Raw genomic sequence first — 24,692 nt, 5'->3', positions numbered from 1 at the left:
CATTGCAGAAGAACTGCAGTTTTTGAGCCAAAATTAAGTGAATATGGATGAAGGGAGAAGTATAAATGCTTCCTTCATATTTCACATTGTTTTGGATGCTACTCTTTGCTTTCCTCAGCATGTGGCCTCTGCCTAAAGGCCCATTAAGATGTCAGAAAACAAAGAGGAACTGACGCATATTTCCTCAGATTCCTCTTCATTCTGGCACGCTGGACAGATTAGTGGGGTTGACTAACTAACATACCTCAAAGTCAACACCAGGTTCAGCCATGTGAACATATCCCAAGGGAATAATTCGATGTCATTGTGGCAGTAATACTCATATCGCAGTCAAATCAGGAATCTATCATAAAAAAACATAAGAATAGATCTATCAACAGAAGTATCCTGTTCCTAAGCAACATCTTAGGGTAGGGGTGGTAAAATCTAAGTACAAATGTGCTGAATTTAGCTTTTGCTGGGTTTTTTTTTTTTTGCCGTGTTGGATTTAGGGTCTGACTGTAAAAATCTCAGCTTGTAAGAGAAAACCAAACATGATAATACCCTACCAGATGAAACCTCCAGTCAATTCCGCCATTCCCATCCATTCCCATTCAGAAAGGTGGGCCCTATAGTTGTATAGATCGAAGGCATAAAACAACAGCGCAGTAGTAGTGTCCTAGCTTCATAATACCAACTGCACAAATTATGCCCCATTGTGCTTATCTGATGGGCTACAGCTTCAGAAAAGGGGTACAGTGTCTGTTATACTCAAAGGACCCCTGTGGACTCTAGGTCGTTAGACAAACAGGATTTGAACAAACAAAACCCCCCATGCAATACTAAAACAACTATACCCATATGTTCTCCAAACATCCCATCGTAGGTGCAAAGTTCTAGATTGGTTTTCGTATTTCATAGCTACAGCCAGAAGACAAAGAATACAGTCATGAAAAGAAACAAACGTATGCTATGCTTTTACCTTTAAGAGACTGCTAACAGAAGGCCAGCTGGATCAGATGGGAAGCACACTACACTGACATAAACAATAGTTAGCAATTATATAGTCCAGTAATGTACTGGTATGAATGCTACAGATACTGGTATGGACAAAGGTCTCTTAGTTTGTCCTCTTCTCGGAAAGTAGTGGAAGCACTAGATCAGACCTGGAGGATGATGATGAGCCACTTTCAAAGGGTGGCTATGAAAGGAGCGGGAGAGGCACAAACGTGAAGGACCAACCAGTAAAGGGTCAAAGGAATAATCTATTGCCATTGAGAAAGACTAACATATCAACATGTTCTGCAGTAAGAGCAGAACGCTTTCGATAAACAGCCAGGCCAGCATCTGTGAACAACCAATTTGTGGGCACAGAAGTGGCAGGGATAGCCAGCAGTTTACGGGCTGCCTGTGCCAAAAGAGGGTATTGGGTGTGATGCATCTTCCACCACTGTAATGGGTCCTGGCATAAAGAAGATGCCTCACTTGTCTGGAAGCTGCTTATCTCCTGCTCTGCCTGTTGGTTTACTGTGCTAACTGAAGAATTTCTTACATTACATAAGTCTCCCAAAAGAAACTCAATTCCAGAATCCTGTTTCATTTTCTTTGATGGTGGCCTAGTACTTTGAGGTTCAGGTGTAACACAAATTGGTTCTGTTGTCTGTACCTTTGCTAGACTTGAAGCCTCAAGCTTCAGCAAATGAAGGGTCTCTACACGGTCTGGCTGGCTGAGGAAATCAAGGCCACGGAAACGAGGGTCCAAGGCACATGCCAAGTTGAGAACCTGATTTACTTCGGCATCTGAATACTTAAAACTCAACTCTTCATGTATGGCCTTTTTAATGTTCTTGGAAAATTCAGAGTCCCACTCATTAGGTGCTAAGTGTTTATACAACAAGCTGGTTATTACTGGCTTCACCAGTGATAACCCAGCAAACTGATCTTTGGTAAAGGTTGAGGTAGCAATAGATAATGGTTTAAGGATGTCTACTACATCCTGGAGTATCGACCAGTCATCTGGCTGGAGAGAAATACCATCTTCATTCAAAGTCTCAAGTAGGCCTTTAAAAAATTTGGAATGGTCCACTATGCTCTGCAATAAAGTGTAGACACTGTACCACTTTGTACCATCCCTCAGGAACATTTTTAAATGGACCTTCAAAACAGGCCCATGAGTCGTCAACTCCTCATTTTGAGCTGCTGATGAGAAAATAGTGGCTATCAATCTTCGAAACCTATCCAATGTGGTCTGTATGGTATGATGCTGGAGTATAGCTTCAATACAATTTTTTAACACCTGTCCAACACATGGTAGGGACTTCCAGCCAACCTTTAAAGATGCTATTTTAATAGAAGGACTACTGAGTCCCACTGCATAAAATGTGTTCTCCCGTATTCCCCATTCCTCTGCAACATCTTGAAGAACCAATTTCATGCTTTCTTCTGAAAGGTCTTCTGAAACAACTCTACTTGATAGCACCACATTCTTGGATTCAAAAGCTTCATTGACATAATGTATAGTGAGAGTGAGGTAGGACAAGGAGCCACTATGTTTCCATAGGTCAAGACTAACAGAGCACTCTTGTAGATTTTTCACCAGCTCCATCACCCTTAACTTGGCCTGAATGTGCATCTCTTGAAGGATTGTATGAGCCAAGAAAGAGGCTGCTGGTAATTTGTAGTTAGGATCCAGAATGGATAGCATTTGCACAAAACCCTCTCCTTCAATTATTTCAACCGGCATAAGGTCACGGACAATAAAGTCTGCAACGGCTTTGGTTGTTCTCCCAACAGTAGGAGTCACCACAGCCCTGGATGGCAGGTCACGTGGAGAGACAGAATCATTGTTCTTTTGCGGCTCCACTACTGCTCCCTGGGTACCGACTAATTCATTGTACTCCCGCCTATGCTTATAAATAAGGTGTTGCCTCAAGTTAGTGGTGTTGCCACTGTATGAAAGTCGAACACCACACAATTTGCAAATGATCTTAGTTTTATCTATAATTCGACCATAGGCATCACCTTGAAATCCAAAAAAAGTCCAATAACGACTTTGTGCTCGACCAAGGCTTACTAAGTTCTGAGTTCCTTCAAGCAGCTGGAAGCCAGATGAAGAATGTCCTATGTTGTTTAATGGGTAATTTTGTTTGTGTGACTGTATTATAGGGGTGACCATATCATTACACACATACTGACTTCGAGGTGATATGTGATTTGGCAAAGAATCAAGAGTTTTCAAATGCAGGTCTTGAAAAAGCTTCATTAGAAGTTCCTTCTCGCCAAACTCATATTTAAAATGCTCACCTAAAAATAAAATGCAAGAACAATGTCACTGTTACCCATGTACTCTAGTAATGAAAATATTGGGCAATCTTAGAGTGAATTTGAGAAAACAAATTGCTATTAATTTCAGAGTTCACATCAGTGTCTTTACATCAGAAATTCTAGAGGAAAATGTCATGCAATCCAGACTTTTTTGTCCATCGATTTCAGGGAAGAAGTTAATGGACACACACACACACACCGGAACCCAGTATAGTCAATAGGAGCTCTCAGGATCTGTTTGTGCCCATCATTAGTCGGACCATTTTTCCGTTCTTGTGGTTCTGTGACAGATCAAAAGAATGGGCTAACCCGAAGAAGATATGAACGCAGCATTATAGTAATTTTGAGGCCATATTTTGTGACAATATAATCTTGAAAGTGGTCTTGAGTTAAAAAAAACCATCATATTCTCGTATCTATCTCCATAGTTACAGATATGACCTAACTCAGAGAATGCCATTTTTTCCCCCACAATTTTCAGTCAAAAATTCCGTAAGTATCTTATCCACAGCCATGGAGACACATATATATGTAATGTACCTCATAGACCACAAGTGCTGTCATGTGCAGTATGTGTGGTCCATTACTTGTCCCCTAAAAGTGAGGATCCGTAAACACTTGTCAGATACAGGTAAGTAATCCAGCTGCAGTCACTAGACATTTTCGCAAGGTACATGGAGGTAATACTACAGGTTTAAAATTCAGAGGCGTTGAGTCGGTAATTGGACCTTTGTGAGGTGGCAATCAGAGACATAGATTACTTTGTCATGAACCTTTTTGATACTCATGTTAACCACAGAAGTTAAAAACACGCCAAGTTTCCCCTTCCTTTGTTTTGTCTCTTTCACATTCTATATTGTTAAAAATCTTCAATAAAAAGTACAGTTAAAAAAACAAAAAAAAAACACCACACCCCTAGATATCATACATCAGTATTAGACCGTATTTACACTTGGACCTGTTTTTGGTCTTGTACTGTTCTCCTTTTATTTTCATTCCTGGATCTTTAGCCTATACATAGTTAGAGACGTCAATACTTGGTGAGATATCAGTACTGGACTATATTCACATTTGGCCCTTTTTTCTGGAATCTTTACATAAGTCTGTAGGTATCTATAAGTTTCAACATACGGTAAGATATATTACTAAAGACGCTATTCTCACTTGGTCCTTTTTTGGTTCCGTTGTCTTTCTCCGTCCCTCCTTCTTTTCCCTATTTTTTTTCTAGAACTTTTCTGTCAATCCCTGATAGCCATAGAGGTCAATACATTTCAAGATATAATACACATTATTATTGGACCATATTAACATTTGGTCCTGTTTTTGGTCTAGTTTTCTTTTCTTTTTTGAATTAAAAAATGATCTTATTTATTTCTCTATGGTTACAGACTACAAACACTTGGTATGTAGTCAGATTGTTCAGTTATATGTTATTTTATTTCAACTGCTCCCTCTCCTATGTCGTTCTCCTATGTCGTGCAGGTAAACAATACAAGGAAATGGAATACAACCTGACCGCAGGACCAGACATAGTCCATAACTATGTAACAGGAAGAAAGTCCAGAAAACCTTTGATCCAAAAATCCCCAAAGTTTCTTTGAGGAAATTAAAACCACGTCCAAACAGGAACACTGGTGGTTTAAGGCAGGCACTGCCCTTACCCACAGTATAAATAACATACAGTATATTAAATATAGCATTCATCTAAAATTCTGAGCCAATAAAGAAGCAGCACCTACTAAGCATCTGCAAACCAGGCAAATGAGAATACTTACTAAGCCTAGTTAAGAATAAATCCAAAATCATAATGCAGATCGGTTTGGGAAGGGGGGGGGGGTTCATACTTTGCCTAAATAGCATTCGGCATTCTATAGAATGCCTAGGTATTCTATACAACGACTAGGCAAAGTATGTAACGATTCTCCCATTTCATACATTGTCTAAAAACGCCGAGCATTCTATACAATGCCTAGGCACTGTATAGGATGCCTGCTTTTCATACATTGCCTGTAACATATATATTATTCATGTATAAATAATAGATTTATTTATATCTTATGCATGTGCCCTAGCCCTTGTCTCTCCCTACAAGCATGGCAGTATTACTGGGCATATAAGTGTGTGTCGGAAGAGCGCACATCAGCTGGTACCTCCCCCATAGAAGCAGCAGCTCAGCTCTGGGAATAAGTAGACTGCTTCTCCTATCACCAACTCTGGATCACCCTTGGCAATGAGCGTGAAGAAGTAAAGCAATAAGCCTAAGATCAGAGTCTGCTTTTAGAAGGCAAGGAGTAACAAACTAAAGTTTAAAAAAAAATGAAAATTGGCTGTGAAGGGAAAGCGTTAAATTGATTCATACATAATCACTAGCACATAAAAAAGGGAACTGCACCAAAACAGGACCAAGTGTGAATATGGCAAAGTGCTGAGATATAGGATATCTTGCCAAATATTAATCTCTATCTAGCTAGCCATAGATTGATCCATAAAAACAAGTGTTTGCAAATGTCGTTACAGCAGTGTTCTTACTCTAAGTATTTGTTTCTTCACGTTCCACAGACCCCAAGTTAGGACCTCACTATTTGCTTTTAGTCTGGAAAAGCTGCACTGATGACTGGCCAGTTTGGTAAAATTGCCAGTAGGTGAGTGAATTGTATGGTAGATCCATAGGATCACATGTGCAAGATGAAGATAACCACTATACAAAATAATGATTTTCCTTAAGGGGGCCTCCACACGATGTAACGCGGCGCTGATTCTTGCATGATAACTTGCGTAAGAATCAGCGCTGCAAAACAGAATCTCATTGAGTTCAATGGGTTCCATTTAATGCGCGTAACACATTAAAGTCAATGGGTTAAAAAGCATCTGATTGATTTCAATGTTTTTACGCACGTTAAATGGAACCCATTGAAGTCAATGGAATTCCGTTTTGCAGCGCTGATTCTTACTTGAGTTATCGTGCAAGAATCAGCGCCGCATAACATCATGTGAATGCACCCTACAAGTTTATATTCTCCTTTTTCTACCAACTAAAAAAATGACAATAGAGTTAAGTTTACCTAACTTGAGTCCAAGGGTTCTTGCATACTCCTCTCCAATCCATACCAGCAGTTCTGTGCCTGAAGGAATAGGCTGGCATGCACGATAGTAGATCTTCCCCCGATACTGAAACACTGTCAAATTGTGTTCCTCATCTGTTGATGCACATGCCACATACCTAGGAGAAGTAGATAAAGTAATCGTTATATACACCGACTTGTTTCGATATGAGGCAAAGAATTAGGTGTTAGCCACAAAAGCTCGGACACCGATGATCACACGGAGGGGCAACTGAATCTACTAATATAGTTTCCTTCCACCTTTTCCACCAGAAAAAAAAATGGACAACATCATTAAGAAACTGATATTTTTGGAGTAGTTGTAGCAGTCTCCAACATGTGTAGGGAAACACAGCACCATGTAGGTAAATACAGCACATGCTATCTTCCCTATTAAACTTCTCAAACTATATATTAGTTATTATTATATTATATTTTCTTAATGTGACAACTTACCTCATCCAACTGCTTTTGGAGTCGTCACTGGCATCAATATAAAAATAGGATCCATTGTCTCTAATCTGCATGAATAATAATAATATACAAGAAGATAAAATACATTTTCTACCAGAATGGTAAATTTCAGTATTCCAAATATGGTTTTGATTTAGATGCGGATTAACTAATGTGGAGACCACTCTCCAAACAGAGACAGTGACATTATCACTGTATACATGGTAGTCTTAATATAACCAGTCTCGAAATCTAGGTTTCAGGTCATGGAAGTGATATTACTACCGTCAGAACAGCAGCATATATCACGCTCCAAATATATGTTGTACTTTATAGGGTAGCATTACTATTCTCCAATTTACAAGCAATAAAATCTCTACTTTTACCACTATTGTATAAACAGACGATAATAATAGTGATGACATCATCAATCTCCAAATCCAAGGTGTAGTTCATATGATTTTCCTCTCCAAATACAATGACAATGCTACTCTTGAAACAGATGAAAAAGAGAAGGTAGCCCTTTAATATGACTGATAAAATCCCCAGTTTCCAAATGTAAGTTTTTAAGGATGAGATCACTTCTCTCAAATACAAATTGTAGTTTAGCGTAGCAATAGTAGGAGTCAGCACATACAAGCAGACAGTGATGACATCTTCTAAATATAGGATCATGTCTCTGACAATTCTTCAGCTATAAGTAATAATATTATTACGCTAGTCAAATACAATGATATTATTACTTAGCAAATCAAAATCAATAGAGAAAGAGTAACTTTATGAGCCTGGTCTCCAAATCAAATCCTCCCAAGTATCACAGTCATAGTTTTTAGTACTGGTCTCTGCATGTGGGCAAAGATATCTTTTGTGGCTTTGTAGGCATCAGGACCAGGGTGCAACATTTGTACCACCTTAGGAATCCAACCTGCTTTACAGAATTTGTTATATATGGAAAGATAAGTTACTCAAAAAAGGACAGAAAAAGAAACAAGCAGAAAGCATACCGCCCAGGAGTATACGGTACATTCGCTCTTATCCACTAAAACATCGCCTTCATACGGGCCAAAGATGCAACCTCGGGGTATGATGGGAATTGTGCACCATACACCGAAGCCTCCTTGAGATCTTTCCTTAACCACCAGTCCTTCTGGTAGAGAAAGCAAAGCACGAGATGGTACATTTTCTGGAACTGGCGTGTCCAAGATAAACGTTGGTGCTCCGTGTTGGGGGCAGGACTCCCTGAAGTACAAGCGGCAATCCTCACAAACTACAAAATAAAGAAGAAAAAAAAAATAGTTTTACTAAGGGAGAGTCATAGTAATTACCCGCATGTATTAAAAAGGCATGCGTGGCTACAGCCGCCCTCAACTTCTCTCTGATGATACTGGGTCACCCTTCAGGTACCCCATCATTTTCCTGACCCATGCCTTTTTGATACCTGCATAATGCCTGATGAAGGGCATCATCTTCAAGTATTTTTGTATTTTAGAGGGGTCTGGCCAGCCCCTTGTGGAATTGTGCACCCATTCCTATTGCCTTGGTAGTGCTGCTTATCACGAATATAGGGTGTCCTCACAATGTCACGGGGTCAGTCATTGCAGTGGAAAAACTGTACGTACAACCCCTTATTTTTAGCTTTCTGGAAAAGTTATGTTTATTTACATACACAGAGCACATTCTATGGACATACTAGGTATACTAAGGACCAGGGCCTCTAACTATAGGAAATAAGGTAACTGGGCCCTATGGTAGTGAGGGCTACATGGAACAGCAGGACAGTCTCAGGGGCACATCTGCCATGAGGCTTCAGGCGGTAGATTATTGAGTCCTTGAGGGGAGACACAGAGCATTTACTGGGAGAACCCAGCAATGCAACCCACATGACCGCTGAGGATCAATCACAGACCTAAGCAGTCTCTGACATCATTCAGGACATGTCTGAGATTAGAAGAGGTCCGAAGAACAGTGCGAATCTAAAGGGAGGTGTTTGTTATGTTTAATCACCTTCCCTGGGCCTCTGCTCATTATAATTTGGGGTCTGAAGAGCCCCCAGAGTTCAATAATAGCCTGTGAGTGGTGAACTCCAAAAATTTTGGGTTCATTCAAACCTGAAATTTTTGGAAAATTCATAGGGCCCACTGTGGGACGTTATACTGAGTGGAGGGCCCAGTATGGTATACTATTCTATGTGGAGGGGCTACTATGAGACATTATATTGTGTAGAGGGACCACTATGGGACATTATACTATGTGAAGGGACCATTGTGGGACATAATATTTTGTGAAGGGGCCACTACAAAATAGAGGGGAAACTGGAGAGGGATATAAAACTGTGGTGGCAAGCATGAGGAGGATATAATACTGAAGATTCACCAGAAGTGGGGCTTTATACTGTGGGGGAACTGGAGGGGGATATTATAATATGATGTCGGAGGGGTTACTGGGGGACAGTTTTATGTCTAGGGGGGAGGGTAATGTGTGATGCTTCTGCAGGGTCATTATACTGTGTGAGGGATAATTAGGGGCATTAAATTTGGTGGGGGTCAGTGAGGAGCCATTATAAATTGTGTGGGTCAGGTATGTGTTAAAATACTCTGCTGAGGTCTGTGTATACAGTACATTCATAGACCATAGCAATATAGCTTCTCCACATATCTGCAGTTACTAAGTGTTTAGCTCAGGGTCCACATCATAAAGTGAAGTTTTTGTTGTTCATAAGTAAACCTTTTGGGACAGATCAATATAATTTGTAAAATAATTTTAATTAAAATAGACATTTAGAAATGTAACATATGTAACCATAATGAATTATTCATTTGAGAAATAATAATATGGACTTACAGAGCAACTCATCCTCCAGCTGGGCACAGGCCTCCTCTGCGGCCTGCATTGTTTGACTGACGTCCAGGCACCTGAAGTAGTGAGAAATAATAACTGTATACAGTCCGCACCATGTTCTGTGCATGAAACAGTGTCCACATTGTGTGAAACAAGCGCCAATCAGACTGAGGATGTAAATCACAAGCCTGGTAATTGCTACAATTGTCTATTGTTCCCAACAATGCGCAATAGCCATAAAGCAATGCCTGATGTAGAAAATGTGTTGTGCTAATGGGTTTATTAATGATACGCTTGGTTGCAACACATGTTCAATGCATGTATCACTGAGGGGTAATTACTCAAAGAAAATGTATTCACTGAAGGAGTAATAAAATAAAACTTAACTTTTAATAATGATGTTTAAAATAGGATTCTAAAATCACCCACAATCTGTATACTCATGGTGCTCAGGGGCAAGTAGATTAGAGGTATGTCCATATAGTAAGGGCCATACTATTAATAATTTCCTCCACTATCCCTGGTGCACCACTACACACCCCTAGATACAAGCAGGGGTTAAACTTGTATAGTCAGTAGCTTAGTTTTAGCTCGGACCTGATTGCAAGTACGGCTGGACTATTCCTAGCATCCTAGCCATTAATGTTTTAGCAGAAAAAATAAAGTTCTGCTCCCAGCATATTCCCCTCAACGCGTTTCTTTAACCCTATTACGGGTCAGGTCATCAGGAGGAGTAGTGTACTCAATCATACTAGTTGTAGTGCGGTAAGAACCGCAATTCCCCCGTCCCGTATGGTAGGACGGAGTAGGCATATACCAGTACTCCGTCCTACCATACGGGACGGGGGAATTGCGGTTCTTACCGCACTACAACTAGTACGATTGAGTACACTACTCCTCCTGATGACCTGACCCGTAATAGGGTTAAAGAAACGCGTTGAGGGGAATATGCTGGGAGCAGAACTTTATTTTTTCTGCTAAAACATTAATGGCTAGGATGCTAGGAATAGTCCAGCCGTACTTGCAATCAGGTCCGAGCTAAAACTAAGCTACTGACTATACAAGTTTAACCCCTGCTTGTATCTAGGGGTGTGTAGTGGTGCACCAGGGATAGTGGAGGAAATTATTAATAGTATGGCCCTTACTATATGGACATACCTCTAATCTACTTGCCCCTGAGCACCATGAGTATACAGATTGTGGGTGATTTTAGAATCCTATTTTAAACATCATTATTAAAAGTTAAGTTTTATTTTATTACTCCTTCAGTGAATACATGTTCAATGCAATACCATGTGTCAGATGTTCATATAAGAGGACCGTTCTATCTATGAAAAGGTATATCTGCAAACGTATCTTTTATCACATCCACAATATAATATATTTTATATATACACACACACATATACATAATATATACATAATATATATATATATATATATATATATACACATATATACATACACACTCACCGGCCACTTTATTAGGTACACCTGTCCAACTGCTCGTTAACACTTAATTTCTAATCAGCTAATCACATGGCGGCAACTCAGTGCATTTAGGCATGTAGACATGGTCAAGACAATCTCCTGCAGTTCAAACCGAGCATCAGTATGGGGAAGAAAGGTGATTTGAGTGCCTTTGAACGTGGCATGGTTGTTGGTGCCAGAAGGGCTGGTCTGAGTATTTCAGAAACTGCTGATCTACTGGGATTTTCACACACAACCATCTCTAGGGTTTACAGAGAATGGTCCGAAAAAGAAAAAACATCCAGTGAGCGGCAGTTCTGTGGGCGGAAATGCGTTGTTGATGCCAGAGGTCAGAGGAGAATGGCCAGACTGGTTCGAGCTGATAGAAAGGCAACAGTGACTCAAATAGCCACCCGTTACAACCAAGGTAGCCAGAAGAGCATCTCTGAACGCACAGTACGTCGAACTTTGAGGCAGATGGGCTACAGCAGCAGAAGACCACACCGGGTGCCACTCCTTTCAGCTAAGAACAGGAAACTGAGGCTACAATTTGCACAAGCTCATCGAAATTGGACAATTGAAGATTGGAAAAACGTTGCCTGGTCTGATGAGTCTCGATTTCTGCTGCGACATTCGGATGGTAGGGTCAGAATTTGGCGTCAACAACATGAAAGCATGGATCCATCCTGCCTTGTATCAACGGTTCAGGCTGGTGGTGGTGGTGTCATGGTGTGGGGAATATTTTCTTGGCACTCTTTGGGCCCCTTGGTACCAATTGAGCATTGTTGCAACGCCAAAGCCTACCTGAGTATTGTTGCTGACCATGTCCATCCCTTTATGACCACAATGTACCCAACATCTGATGGCTACTTTCAGCAGGATAATGCACCATGTCATAAAGCTGGAATCATCTCAGACTGGTTTCTTGAACATGACAATGAGTTCACTGTACTCCAATGGCCTCCACAGTCACCAGATCTCAATCCAATAGAGCATCTTTGGGATGTGGTGGAATGGGAGATTCGCATCATGGATGTGCAGCCGACAAATCTGCGGCAACTGTGTGATGCCATCATATCAATATGGACCAAAATCTCTGAGGAATGCTTCCAGCACCTTGTTGAATCTATGCCACAAAGAATTGAGGCAGTTCTGAAGGCAAAAGGGGGTCCAACCCGTTACTAGCATGGTGTACCTAATAAAGTGGCCGGTGAGTGTATATTATATATATATATATATATATATATATATATATATATATATATATATACATACAGTGCAGACCAAAAGTTTGGAAACACTTTCTCATTCAAAGAGTTTTCTGTATTTTCATGACTGAAAATTGTAGATTCACACTGAAGGCATCAAAACTATGAAATAATACATGTGGAATTATATACTTAACAAAAAAGTGTGAAACAACTGAAAATCTGTCTTATATGCTAGGTTCTTCAAAGTAGCCACCTTTTGCTTTGATTACTGCTTTGTACACCCTTGGCATTCTCTTGATGAGCTTCAAGAGGTAGTCACCGGAAATGGTTTTCACTTCGCAGGTGTGCCCTGTCAGGTTTAATAAGTGAAAATGGAAAGGACTAACCACACAGATTCGGTGAAAAATCTGGTGTGAATAAACTGCTCTCCCCTTGTTGAATTTAATTGGTATGGCTTTATTGATAAACTCACACAACGCATTTCGGGCGTCGGACTACGCCCTTACTCAGGTGCAATAGCTTCTGAAGGTAGAGACAGGATCTCATCCAGGACCAAAGAGTGAACGTCTGCTGGGAGTCTGATTTGGGAAGACTTCATGGATCTGTGTAGAATGTAGACAGGCCCAATGGGTTCACCTGAGGAAGGGCGTAGTCCAACGCCCGAAACGCGTTGTATGCGTTTGTTATCAATAAAGCTGTAGCATTTAATTCAACAAGGGGAGAGCAGTTTCTTTCACACCAGATTTTTCACCGAATCTGTGTGGTTGGCCCTTTCCATTTTCACTGTCATTTACACCCGAGAGGTGTAGGGAACGTTGCAGCTTCACCCCGAAAGGAGGATTCCTCCGGCTATATATTTACTGTGAATACAGAGTTGTGACTTAGGTTTACAACTCTTCAAGGTCAGCTCTTTTCTTTTTTTTTCCTGAAACAACATCCTTGGGATACTACACTACGGTTTGCTCGGTGTTCTCATATTTTTGTCTTTGAGGTTTAATAAGTGGGATTTCTTGCCTTACAAATGGGGTTGGGTCCATCAGTTGTGTTGTGCAGATGTCAGGTGGATACACAGCTGATAGTCCTACTGAATAGAGTGTTCGAATTTGTATTATGGCAAGAAATAAGCAGCTAAGTAAAGAAAAATGAGTGGCCATCATTACTTTAAGAAATGAAGGTCAGTCAGTCCGAAAAATTAGGAAAACTTTGAAAGTGTTCCCAAGTGCAGTTGCAAAACTATCAAGTGTTACAAAGAAACTGGCTCACATAAGGACCGCCCCAGGAAAGGAAGATCAAGAGTCACCTCTGTTGTGGAGGATAAGTTCATCCGAGTCATCAGCCTCAGAAATCGCAGGATAACAGCAGCTCAGATTAGAGACCAGGTCAATGCCACACAGAGTACTAGCAGCAGACACATCTCTACAACAACTGTGAAGAGGAGACTTTGTACAGCAGGCCTTCATGGTAAAATAGCTACTAGAAAACCACTGCTAAGGACAGGCAACAAGCAGAAGAGACTTGTTTGGGCTAAAGAACACAAGGAATGGACATTAGACCAGTGGAAATCTGTGCTTTGGTCTGATGAGTCCAAATTTGAGATCTTTGGTTCCAACCACCGTGTCTTTATGCGATGCAGAAAAGGTGAGCGGATAGACTCATGAAGCATGGAGGAGGAGGTGTGATGGTGTGAGGGTGCTTTGCTGGTGATACTGTTGGGGATTTATTCAAAATTGAAGGCATACTGATCCAGCATGGCTACCACAGCATCTTGCAGCGGCATGCTATTCCATCTGGTTTGTGTTTAGTTGGACCATTATTTATTTTTCAAAAGGACAATGACCCCAAACACACCTCCAGGCTGTGTAAGGGCTGAACCCAATCGAGATGGTTTGGGGTGAGCTGGACTGCAGAGTGAAGGCAAAAGGGCCAACAAGTGCTAAGCACTGGGAACTCCTTCAAGACTTTTGGAAGACCATTTCAGGTGACTACCTCTTGAAGCTCATCAAGAGAATGCCAAGAGTGTGCATATCAGTAATCAAAGTAAAAGGTGGCTACTTTGAAGAACCTAGAATATAAGACATATTTTCTGTTGTTTCACACTTTTTTGTTAAGTATATAATTCCACATGTATTATTTCATATTTTTGATGCCTTCAGTCTGAATCTACAATTTTCATAGTCATGAAAATACAGAAAACTCTTTGAATGAGAAGGTGTGTCCAAACTTTTGGTCTGTACTGTATATATTTTTATATAAGATATATTTTTTTAATTTTGTAATGTTTCCCTGAGTAAAACACTTTGACTATGTTAAAACGGAGCTTTTAATGTTCCCCTCCATCTAACCCCAATTTCATGATAAACGATGTAGTAATACTGGGATGTATTTCCAAAAAAAAGCATGAAAAAGGGTGCTGTGCTCTAGTTCCAAAAAAGGTTTAATCCAATATAATAAAATAATAGTCTCACGACTGGTTTCGGGCACATAGCCCTTTCTCAAGAGTTCATGTTAACCTATCACTAGCGGCGTACAGTGGTACTCATACGCTGAAGAGCTGAACAGCTGCTATCAAGGTCCATTAAGAATATCTTGAGGTGCATTACAACTTCCTAAGGTGAGCACTGAATCCCTATTTTCACCACATTACGTAAAGTGCAAGTAACGGCATTACAATATTAGCATTTGGCGCTGTCTCTTTTTATCTTCTCTCGGATTTACCACCAGTTCATGTCCTCCTACAGTTTTATGTTCCCTTCCATCTGCCCCACAATTTCCTGTCCCTGTCCAGTTGCCCCCCCTCCCGTTTAATGTCCCCCTCTAGCTACCACCAAAGTTTAATGCCCCCCCATCTGCCCCCAAAATTTTGCCCTCCATTTTCCCCCACAGTTTCATGTCCCTATCCTGCCCTATCCTGATAACCACTAAACATAAAAATCACTGATATTTAGCTCTCCTCGCTCCCATGCTGCTTTGTCTACTGTTTCTACTCCTGAAGGCTGCAGGACGCAAGGGACAGTCTTCCCGACAACCGGAACAAAAGGACATGACCCAGAATTTTAGACAGTTGGGTGGTGTGCATGTTATGTGTATGACAACTGACATTACAGTGAATACATCTGGTACGTTACCTGTTATCATGTGGGTGACTGTATGACATGTATAGTGCTACTCATTACTGCAATTAGAAACCGCACGCAGTTCTTCAGCAAAAAAAAGTCTGTGTGAACCCAGCCTTTTCCCCACTCCAATAACACCCTTATTTATTGGCCCCAGTATGACCACTGATAGGACAATGACATTGTGAGACCACTGGGACTGATATCACAGATGTATATACAGTGCTGTGGAATATGATGGCACTATAAAAGCAGCAGAAAATAAATAAGTCTTTTATATATATATACACACTGATATTATCTATCTATCTATCTATCTATCTATCTATCTATCCTTCTAGAGCAGACAAAAGAGGACGCTGTTGCCTATGGCAACCAATCAGATTCAGGCATCCTTTCTTCATTGATGCCTTAGATGGTTGTTAGTGCAAAACACCTTTATATCTAAACAAGAGAATCAATACCGTCTACACAACATGTCCCATAGCTTTACCAGCGTCCTGTCAGGGTCTTGTAGAACACCACAATACGTAGAGAAGGTTTTACACCCAACCCAAATAGCAAATCTATGAAACTTCAGTGAATAAAACCCAAAATACATTTTATTATTTCCCTTCATCTTTCCAAATTTCTCTTGGACAGCAAGTCACTGACTAAATACAACGCTCCTACTGTTTTATTGCCAGATGAAGTATTAAATGGGAATCCCAGCTTTTCATTAAATAAACCTTAAAGGGACTTGTCTGCTTATTTAGGACACTAAGGCTGCGGCCACATATTGGGCAACGCAACTTTTTTTTGTTGCCGGTTTTGATGCATTTTTTTGAGCCATATCCAGGAATGGATTGAGCAGCATGTAGAAGTATAAGAACTCCTTATGTATTGCCCATTCCTTTTGTAACCATTCTTGGCTTTGGCTCAAAAAACTGCAACAAAATCTGCAACAACAAAAAAAAGCTGCGTTTCCGCAACGTGGGACCTCAGCCTAAGGGTCCATTCACACGGAGGAAAATGGTGATGAATTTGGTGTGGTATTTTCCACGCTGAAAAAAAGCCTCTCATTGATTTCAATGGGTTCTACTAGCTTTTTTTTCCACTAGCAGAACCCATTGAAATCAATGGGAGGCTTTTTTTCAGCGTGGAAAATTCCACACCAAATTCATCACCACTTTCCTCTGTGTGAATGGACTTTTTTTTTTTTTTTTTTCAGTAAATTAATTGAAAAAGTGAAAAACATATTATATTGAGTCATTACTAACAGAGTGAAGTTTTTCAAGTGTTTGTTTCTGTTAATGTGGATGATTATGGCTTACAGCCAAGGAAACCCCAAAAGTTATTATCTCAGAAATTTAGAATAATTAACCCAAAATAGCTGCAAGAATTTAAAAAAGTCCCTTAAGTCGGGTCCCCACGGACCAGATAAGCCGCGATTTGCCCTTCAGGGTCCATTCACACTGAGTTTTTTGGCGAGGAAAATATCTGCTTCAGGAATTAGGAAATGGTTTTTTTCCTTCCAGCACAGTGTATGTACCTTGAAAAAAAAAAAAAACGCTAGCAGTTTTTCCACGGTTTTTGCCAATTCCACTTGGATTTTCTGCCTCCCATTGATTGCATTGTTTTTTTTCAGGCGGAATCTGCCTGAAGGAAACGTTTTTTTCCTCTAGCAGAAAAAAAAAAAAAGCTAGCGGAACTCATAGAACTCTATGAGGAGGCGGTTTTTCCACTTGGATTTTAGCAGAAAAAGGAAATTATTGAAGTCAATTGGAGGCCTTTTTTTCAGCGCTGAATGTGAAGCGGATTTCACACCAAATTCAGCACCATTTTACTCCGTGTGAATGCACCCTATGGTATCCTTCACACGGAGTAAACGCGCGTGTATTTTTGCAACATACACGTGTAAAAATACACACGTAAAAATAAGACTCCCATTGACTTCAATTACATATTTTACACATGTAAAAATACGCCTGTAAAATGTCATTGAAGTCAATGGAAGTCTTACTGTATTTTTACATGTGTATTTTTACACGTGTATTTTGCAAAAATACATGTGCGTTTACTCAATGTGAAGGCTCCCTATGGCTGCGTTCACACGGAGTAACGCACCGCTCATTCTGACATGTAAACAAAACGTTTATGTGTCAGAATGAGCGCTTTAAATGGATTCCATCTTATGCGCGCTACACATTGATGTCAATGGAAGGCTTTTTAACCTATTGATTTCAATGTGTTACGAGCGTTAAACGGAATTCATTGAAGTCAATGGGATTCTGTTTTGAAGCACTCACTCTGACACGTGTTTACGTGTCAGAATGAGCGGCGCGTTACTCCGTGTGATTGCAGCCTAAGGGTCAATGCACACAGAGTTTTATGGCGAGGATTTTGACGCTGAATCCACCTCAAAATCAGCCTAGAGTTCTATTGGGAGGCTTTTTTTGGAGGCTGATTTTGAGGCGAACTCAGTGTCAAAATCCTTGCAAAAAAACTCAGTGTGTATTGACCCTAAGATTTTCCTAGATTTTTCCCATTCTTTTTGTAGCCATTCTTAGCTTTGGCTCAAAAAACTACAGCAAAATCTTCAACAAAAAAAGCAGTGTTTCTGCAAAGTAGGGCCATAGCCTGAGGACAGAGCCCCATGGGACAGAAACACTGTGGGAAAAACTGCAGCATTTTACAGTAAGGGCAAAGTGGATGTGATTCTTGCAAATCCCCACTTTGCAGTATAAACAGTGGTGCGGACATCTCTGAATCATTTCCGAATAAACTATCACATAATCTGGAAACATGCATTTCACTATTGCCATATCTCTGAGCATGTGCCACATTAGATCTAGTGTGATTACCTGTCCTACATCGTTTCCACCTAGATGCAAAATAATGATGTTAGGGTTAGGCCACAACAATATTAACTTGTTTATCTCCTGTAAAAGGCCGTCCCATGACAGACCCCGAACACCGTACCAATATATCTTAACCTTGGACTGTGCATATGAGAGGTTCTCAGTATAACTTCTCAGCTGAGCTTTCTTTCTTGCCCAATGTATAAAAGAATGGCCTATTATCCAAATTGATAACCGAGAACCTACAAAACAAAAGAGAGAACATGAAAACAATACTTTTTTAAAAAATATATATAATTAACATTGCAATAACTCTGGTCTAACGTAAATCTTGTACCTGTTGGAGTCCCAATGACCAATCTGTTTAATAACAGCCTCATCTAGGCCCAACCTAGCTGCTTCTGTAGCAGCACCAATCCGAAAAGAGCGAGATGTAAATCTCAGGCTCCATTCACACTGAGTAACGCTGGCGTTTTTTGTGCTTATTTTGGCACATAGCGCCGCGTAAACGCGGCGTTTGCGCCGTACAACGTGACCGCAAAATAGCGCGGCGCAAACGCAGCGTTTACGCGGTGCTATGTGCCAAAATAAGCACAAAAAACGCCAGCGTTACTCAGTGTGAATGGAGCCTAACATTGTTTAGATTGGGCTTTACTAGACATTTATTAAAAACTGCCTGAAACTGAAAAACTGTTATGAATAAACCAAGAACCTTAAACAGATGGACTACAGGCTAACCAGGCCCTCATATTAGCAACTGGACATATAATCGAATGACCCAAAGAATATAAATGAATATCCGCACCCCTGCTATCTTGGTCTGTTTTTGATATTCTTAGTTGAATTGAAATATTGCCATTATTGACAACGCAATCATTCACTAAAAGACCTGTCAATTTTTGCTTTTACAGATTCAGGGCTCGTTCACATCTGCGCCCGGTCTCCGTTTATACAGGTTTACATAGTTTAGATTAAGCTTTACTAGACATGTATTAAAAACTGCCTGAAACTGACAAACTCAGTGAATTGTTACTATGAATAAACAAAGAACCATAAACAGATGGTCTACAGGCTAAGCAGGCCCTCTTATTATGTCAGTGGTACTGGAGTGTCAGTCATCAGCAGCTTACCTGAAGAATGGATCAGCAGCAGAGCGACCACAGGAACTCCTCCGGCAGCTTATCCAGAGGGCTGAAGCTGCCGGAGGTAAAGAGCGGCTACGTCGGTGCCTTCAGCAGGAGAAAGCAGTAGCCGGCAGGTCTGTGAACAAGGAGCAGCTGCAGGAAGCCGACCTGGAGTTCAATAGGTTGACGGAAGAGGATTGTCGTCCAGAGAAGGAAGCAGCGTCACTCGCAGCTAAGAGAGCCCGAAAGAGCCGCACAGCCTATACGCCCCCTCCCCTCCTGTGAGTCAGAGGAGGAGGGGCGGTTCAGGCAGAGAGCAAGAGGCATCCAGGGGCAGAGGCCAGTAATACCAGAATGCAGACATCTCCCCAGCATGGGAGCAACACAAGCAGTGCCAGAGGGGGTCCGGAAGACGCTGAGGAGGAATCTTCAATCAAGCCTGGTCCAGGAGAAGACGTCACGGTGGTGCCAGGGAAGAAGGCAGCATGAAGAGTGTTCCTCAGGTCCCGCTGCTGCCATAAATCCTCTGCATTTGCATAAGGGCTATGAAACCTTGGAGCAGCAGGCAGGCCCTGGAACTGAAGACAGGCAACTACTCCAAGCAACAGGATCAGGCTAAGAGGACCATGAAGAGGGTGAGACACTCCATGTTACGTCTGATGCTAGTATGTTAGTGTCAGGATCGCTAGACCTGCTAAATAACTTTGTAGCTAAATCAGCTACGCCATCAGTATCTTCTGTAGCTGGTGCATGGGTAAAACCGCCCAGCAAAGTGAATAGTTTAGCTTCAGTGAATACTGAGAGTAGTTGTATTTCCCTCTTTGACTAAGTGTGCAGGCGTCCCAGAGACATGTGTCAAGGAAGCTTTAGGCTGTGAATTGTCACCACTAGGTTTCCATCTAGCAACCTCAGTCAAAGAGAGAATTTGGAAGCAACAGGATCAGGCTGTCATCAATGCAGGGCATTTCTGACAGTCTGTCAGGAACATCCTTCTGCACAGCAGCGCCTATAGCGCTGTATTGTGAGAGCGGGGAGGAACGCCTCCTCCCCTCCTGATAATACTCGGCTCATGCTTCTATCTCCAAGACATTAACAGGTATTTCATTTTTTTCTACGTTTAGGAGGAGAAAGTTCGTTTTCAAGTTTTCATCTGGTAAGACAGCTTTTGTAGAGTTACAAGAAATGTCATGGTGTATTGGATAACAGGTGTCCGATCACGGTAGAAATTTTAAAGAAGTTGTGGTGTGTCATAGAGCAGGTGTGTTTTTATGCTGTGGAATTAGCTTTATTCAGAGCAGTATATGTTATAGTGTTTTTAGTGCTTTAAGGGTTACTGATTGACGCTGGGTTCACACCAGTGTTCGGTCTCCGTACTGAGGTTTCCGTCAGAAGACGGAAACCTGTCAAACCAGGTCAGGCCGTGAGCGCCGGTGAGCGTTTTATTCTCTCCGCAGCAAAACCAGTTTTTTTAAACCGGACACAAAGTCCTGCATGTCCAACTTTGTGTCCGGTTAAAAAAAAATGTTTAGCCGCGGAGAGCATAAAACGCTCACCGCCGCTCACAGACAGACACTTTTCAAACCCATTCATTTGAATGGGTTTAAAAAATGCCTGCAGGTTTCGTTTCCTGCCCAGTTTCAGGCAGGAAATGGAAACCTGTATAAACGGAGACCGGGCGCAGATGTGAACGAGCCCTGAATCTGTAAAAGCAAAAATAGTCTGACAGGTCTTTTAGTGAATGATTGCGTTGTCAATGATGGTAATATTTAAATTTATCTAAGAAAATCAAAAACAGACCAAGATAGCACGGGTGTGGTTATTCATTTATATTCTTTAGATTATATGTCCAGTTGCTAATATGAGGGCCTGGTTAGCCTGTAGACCATCTGTTTATGGTTCTTTGTTTATTCATAACAGTTTTTCAGTTTCAGGCAGTTTTTAATAAATGTCTAGTAAAGCTTAATCTAAAACAATGTTAGATTTACATCTCGCTCTTTTCGGATTGGTGCTGCTACAGAAGTAGCTAGGTTGGGCCTAGATGAGGCTCTCATTAAACAGATTTGGTCATTGGGACTCCAACAGGTACAAGATTTACGTTAGACCAGAGTTATTGCAATGTTAAGTATATTTTTTTAAAGTATTGTTTTCATGTTCTCTCTTTTGTTTTGTAGGTTCTCGGTTATCAATTTGGAAAATAGGCCATTCTTTTATACATTGGGCAAGAAAGAGAGCTCAGCTGAGAAGTTATACTGAGAACCTCTCATATGCACAGTCCAAGGTTAAGATATATTGGTACGGTGTTCGAGGTCTGTTATGGGACGGCCTTTTACAGGAGATAAACAAGTTAATATTGTTGTGGCCTAACCCTAACATCATTATTTTGCATCTAGGTGGAAACGATGTAGGAAAGGTAAACACACTAGATCTAATGTGGCACATGCGCAGAGATATGGCAATAGAGAAATGCATGTTTCCAGATTTTATGATAATGTATTCGGAAATGATTCAGAGATTGGTCTGGTCCAGTAAAGAATATTTTCATTTTGAGAAAATTAGAAAGAGAGTAAATAGGGCGATGTTCAAATATCTGCCCTCCTAGGTGGCCTCTCTTACAGACATGTGGACCTAGAAGGATTCATACCTGGTTTGTATAGAGGTGATGGTGTTCACCTATCTGAGGTGGGATAGATATTTTTAATAAATAAATAGGTTATGTTCTGCGATGTTTATCTGGTTATGTTAATGGTTATTTAATTAATTACTTAATTAATTGATTGATTTATGAATATTGATTAATTATTCATTGATTATTTAACTAACTTATTGGATTTAAACCCCTTAATAAAGGCATCCCAGCCAAAATTTAAGCCACAAGTTTAAGTGTATTGGTCTTTATTATTGGTTAAGTTTTATTATGAGTTTAATGATATGTTTGTTTTAGGAGCAATTGGGCTCTATAATGCTATGGGTCCATTATTTTACAAAAAAAAGAAAAACAGAGGAGGAAAAGTCCTCTGTATAGGACTTTTCTAGTGCCATTTTTCATGTGATTCCTGCAATGGTGGCTCTAATAGATCAGATGTGAACATAGCCTAAATCCTGTTCAGAATGCTGTAGAAGCAAAATGTGTGCCCTCTCCCACTCCATTCATTTCAATGGGCGCGCTGGAAACAGCTAAGTAGGGCATTTGGCTATCTCTCCCTGAAATGACTGGGGCAGGGGCGCATATTCTGAGGGAGAATAAGACCCCAGGTCTCTGGTTCTGCAGTCAGACCCCCACCTATGACTCTGGCACTGTATACTCCAGTACACACACAGCGTCCATGCGGCTGATCCATGCTGCAGCCTGCTGTACACTCCCAGTGATGAGTCACCGCTCGGAATCTGACATGCGCCTGCGAGACAGCTGCTACCCGTCACGCATCCATTGCGATATATCGATTAGTTACTAGAGATGAGCGAACACTGTTCGGATCAGCCGATCCGAACAGTATGCTCCCATAGAAATGAATGGAAGCACCTGTGACGCCGGCCAGCTGCCGGCAAAGTCAGCATCACAGGTGCTTTACATTCATTTCTATGGGAGCGTGCTGTTCGGATCGGCTGATCCGAACAGTGTTCGCTCATCTCTATTAGTTACAATTCATCGTGATTGACCCGCCCCTTTGACAACCTGCACTAACCTTTGACCTCCCTGCTCTCGCCTCACCTCTAATATCGTAGATGATGGGCAATGTTTATTTCGAATGTTCCTGCGATCTGGGGCTGAGCGTGTCCTCCAGCAGCCCTGATGTTAGGTCGCCAGGGTTCCGTCACCCTTGCCTTATTTAGGTATCGATATCAACTCCGCAAGTATCGGCCTCTGTCTCACACTTGATGCGATATTATCGCCTATCACTAAGCGACTCTACGACTGTAACCCAAATACATATTCTTCTGATATTTTGATTTCTTAGCAGTATAGTGAATCGGATACCGCGTGTCCAAGCCCCGCCCCCGCGGCCTTTACCGATTGGACATATCGATTGGTAATCACACGATGACGGGCAGTATGGACAACCAATAACATCACTTTGCTGTGTGAGTTGCCGCCCCCTAACATGTTGACAGACAGGAATCAGACCAATCAGCACCCACAAGCGCTGATGCAGTTGGTACCGCCCACTTCTCGGGTATTGACTGACAGTGTCACTAGGCAATGGTCGCTAAGAAGGGCAGAATGAGGTTGTCTCATAGAATTGAATCGTGTTTTACATTTGAGGTATCTGTATCTGAGAAAGCTGGGTAACAGCCAATATGGCTGCCATTTTAGCTCCTGTGGATGACTACCCAGTCCTCTCAATGCAATGATACTTCCATCACACTATTAGGGTTGGTGACAACCCGCATGGGGACTATTTCCACAAGCAGGTTAGGTGTAACCCACCTTTCCCAGAAATTAATCCAGCTTTAATAATTTAGATTTTTACACCTGAACAGAAGAGAGTAACTGCGACAAACGACGCTGGACAAATGGGCCATAGAACAGTAGAAACCTATGGAGTCCGAGGAGTCTTATTGACACCGCATGGAAAACACACAGACCCCATTATAGTCTATGGGATACGTCTGCTTTCATCAGGTCACGGTTTGTCAATACGTTTGGTATTCCATTTGGAGGGTCTTTATGCGGACTTCCAGAATGCAGATGTGAACCAGGCCTCAGCTGGATTCTTTGTAACTAAATTCTCCATACAAAAACAATCCTGCTTGTAGGACTCTTTCTCCCTGTGACTTTAGAAAGACACTGCGGCAGAGAGATTCCAATGCAGATGCAAACCCTCACTTTTCAGCTTGTTGCCCTAACCCTAAGTACAGTGGGGTAGTCAAAGTGATATCAAACTGCCCCCCCCCCCCCAACCGAGGAACTAGTTCACATTGCTCTACCAGTACCTGTCTTGACTTTAAGGCTGCGGACCCATGTGGCGGAAATGCCATGGAAAAAAATGCAGCGTTTTACAGTCACCTTGTGAAAAAATATTTTATGCAGGCATGCTGCGATTTCCAAATCCGTTGCGGTTTTGGAAATTGCAGTATGTTAATTATACCTATGTAAATGCTGGTAGTTTCATATAGGAATAATTGATATAGAAAGTCTTTAGAGGAAACCTCTGCAGACTTTGGGTGCATTCACACGGAGTAAACGCGGAGCGCAATGCGCCGCGTTTACGAGACGTTTGCGCCGCGTTTTTGACGGTGC

General features: G+C 41.3%; 1 protein-coding gene and 1 long non-coding RNA gene across 3 annotated transcripts; one reads left to right on the top strand and one right to left on the bottom strand.

Annotated features, from left to right (window-relative positions):
• Positions 1–934: 934 nt before the first annotated feature.
• LOC142210826 (E3 SUMO-protein ligase ZBED1-like) lies at positions 935–23,695 on the bottom strand. Of its 2 annotated transcripts, none has more exons than XM_075280268.1 (6): positions 23,137–23,695; positions 9,699–9,769; positions 7,862–8,124; positions 6,861–6,925; positions 6,366–6,523; positions 935–3,282 (listed from the first exon to the last, which is right to left on the bottom strand). In XM_075280268.1, exons 2-6 carry the CDS (start codon positions 9,745–9,747, stop codon positions 1,232–1,234), a joined length of 2,586 nt encoding a protein of 861 aa, XP_075136369.1. In that variant the 5' UTR covers positions 9,748–9,769; positions 23,137–23,695; the 3' UTR covers positions 935–1,231. The 2 variants fall into 2 exon arrangements, with proteins under 2 accessions (XP_075136369.1, XP_075136368.1); XM_075280267.1 differs by having other exon boundaries at positions 23,163–23,695.
• LOC142209585 (uncharacterized) lies at positions 19,799–22,180 on the top strand. The gene is made up of 3 exons (XR_012716952.1): positions 19,799–20,088; positions 20,575–20,606; positions 21,625–22,180. It is a non-coding gene; the product is annotated as an uncharacterized LOC142209585 (long non-coding RNA).
• Positions 23,696–24,692: the final 997 nt, after the last annotated feature.

The sequence above is a fragment of the Leptodactylus fuscus genome, chromosome 6 (genome assembly GCF_031893055.1).
Source record: "Leptodactylus fuscus isolate aLepFus1 chromosome 6, aLepFus1.hap2, whole genome shotgun sequence".
NCBI classification, from domain to species: Eukaryota; Metazoa; Chordata; class Amphibia; order Anura; family Leptodactylidae; genus Leptodactylus; species Leptodactylus fuscus.
Note: the sequence above shows the minus strand (reverse complement) of the source record. Positions and strands in the feature narration are given on the sequence as shown.

Coding starts and splice junctions, on each gene's coding strand:
- LOC142210826 (XM_075280268.1), bottom strand. CDS start 9,747: ATGCAGGCCGCAGAGGAGGCCTGTGCCCAGCTGGAGGATGAGTTGCTC. Junction 6,926..7,861: donor GTACCGTATACTCCTGGGCG/GTATGCTTTCTG, acceptor TTATTCATGCAG/ATTAGAGACAATGGATCCTA. Junction 6,524..6,860: donor TCCAAAAGCAGTTGGATGAG/GTAAGTTGTCAC, acceptor TACTTCTCCTAG/GTATGTGGCATGTGCATCAA.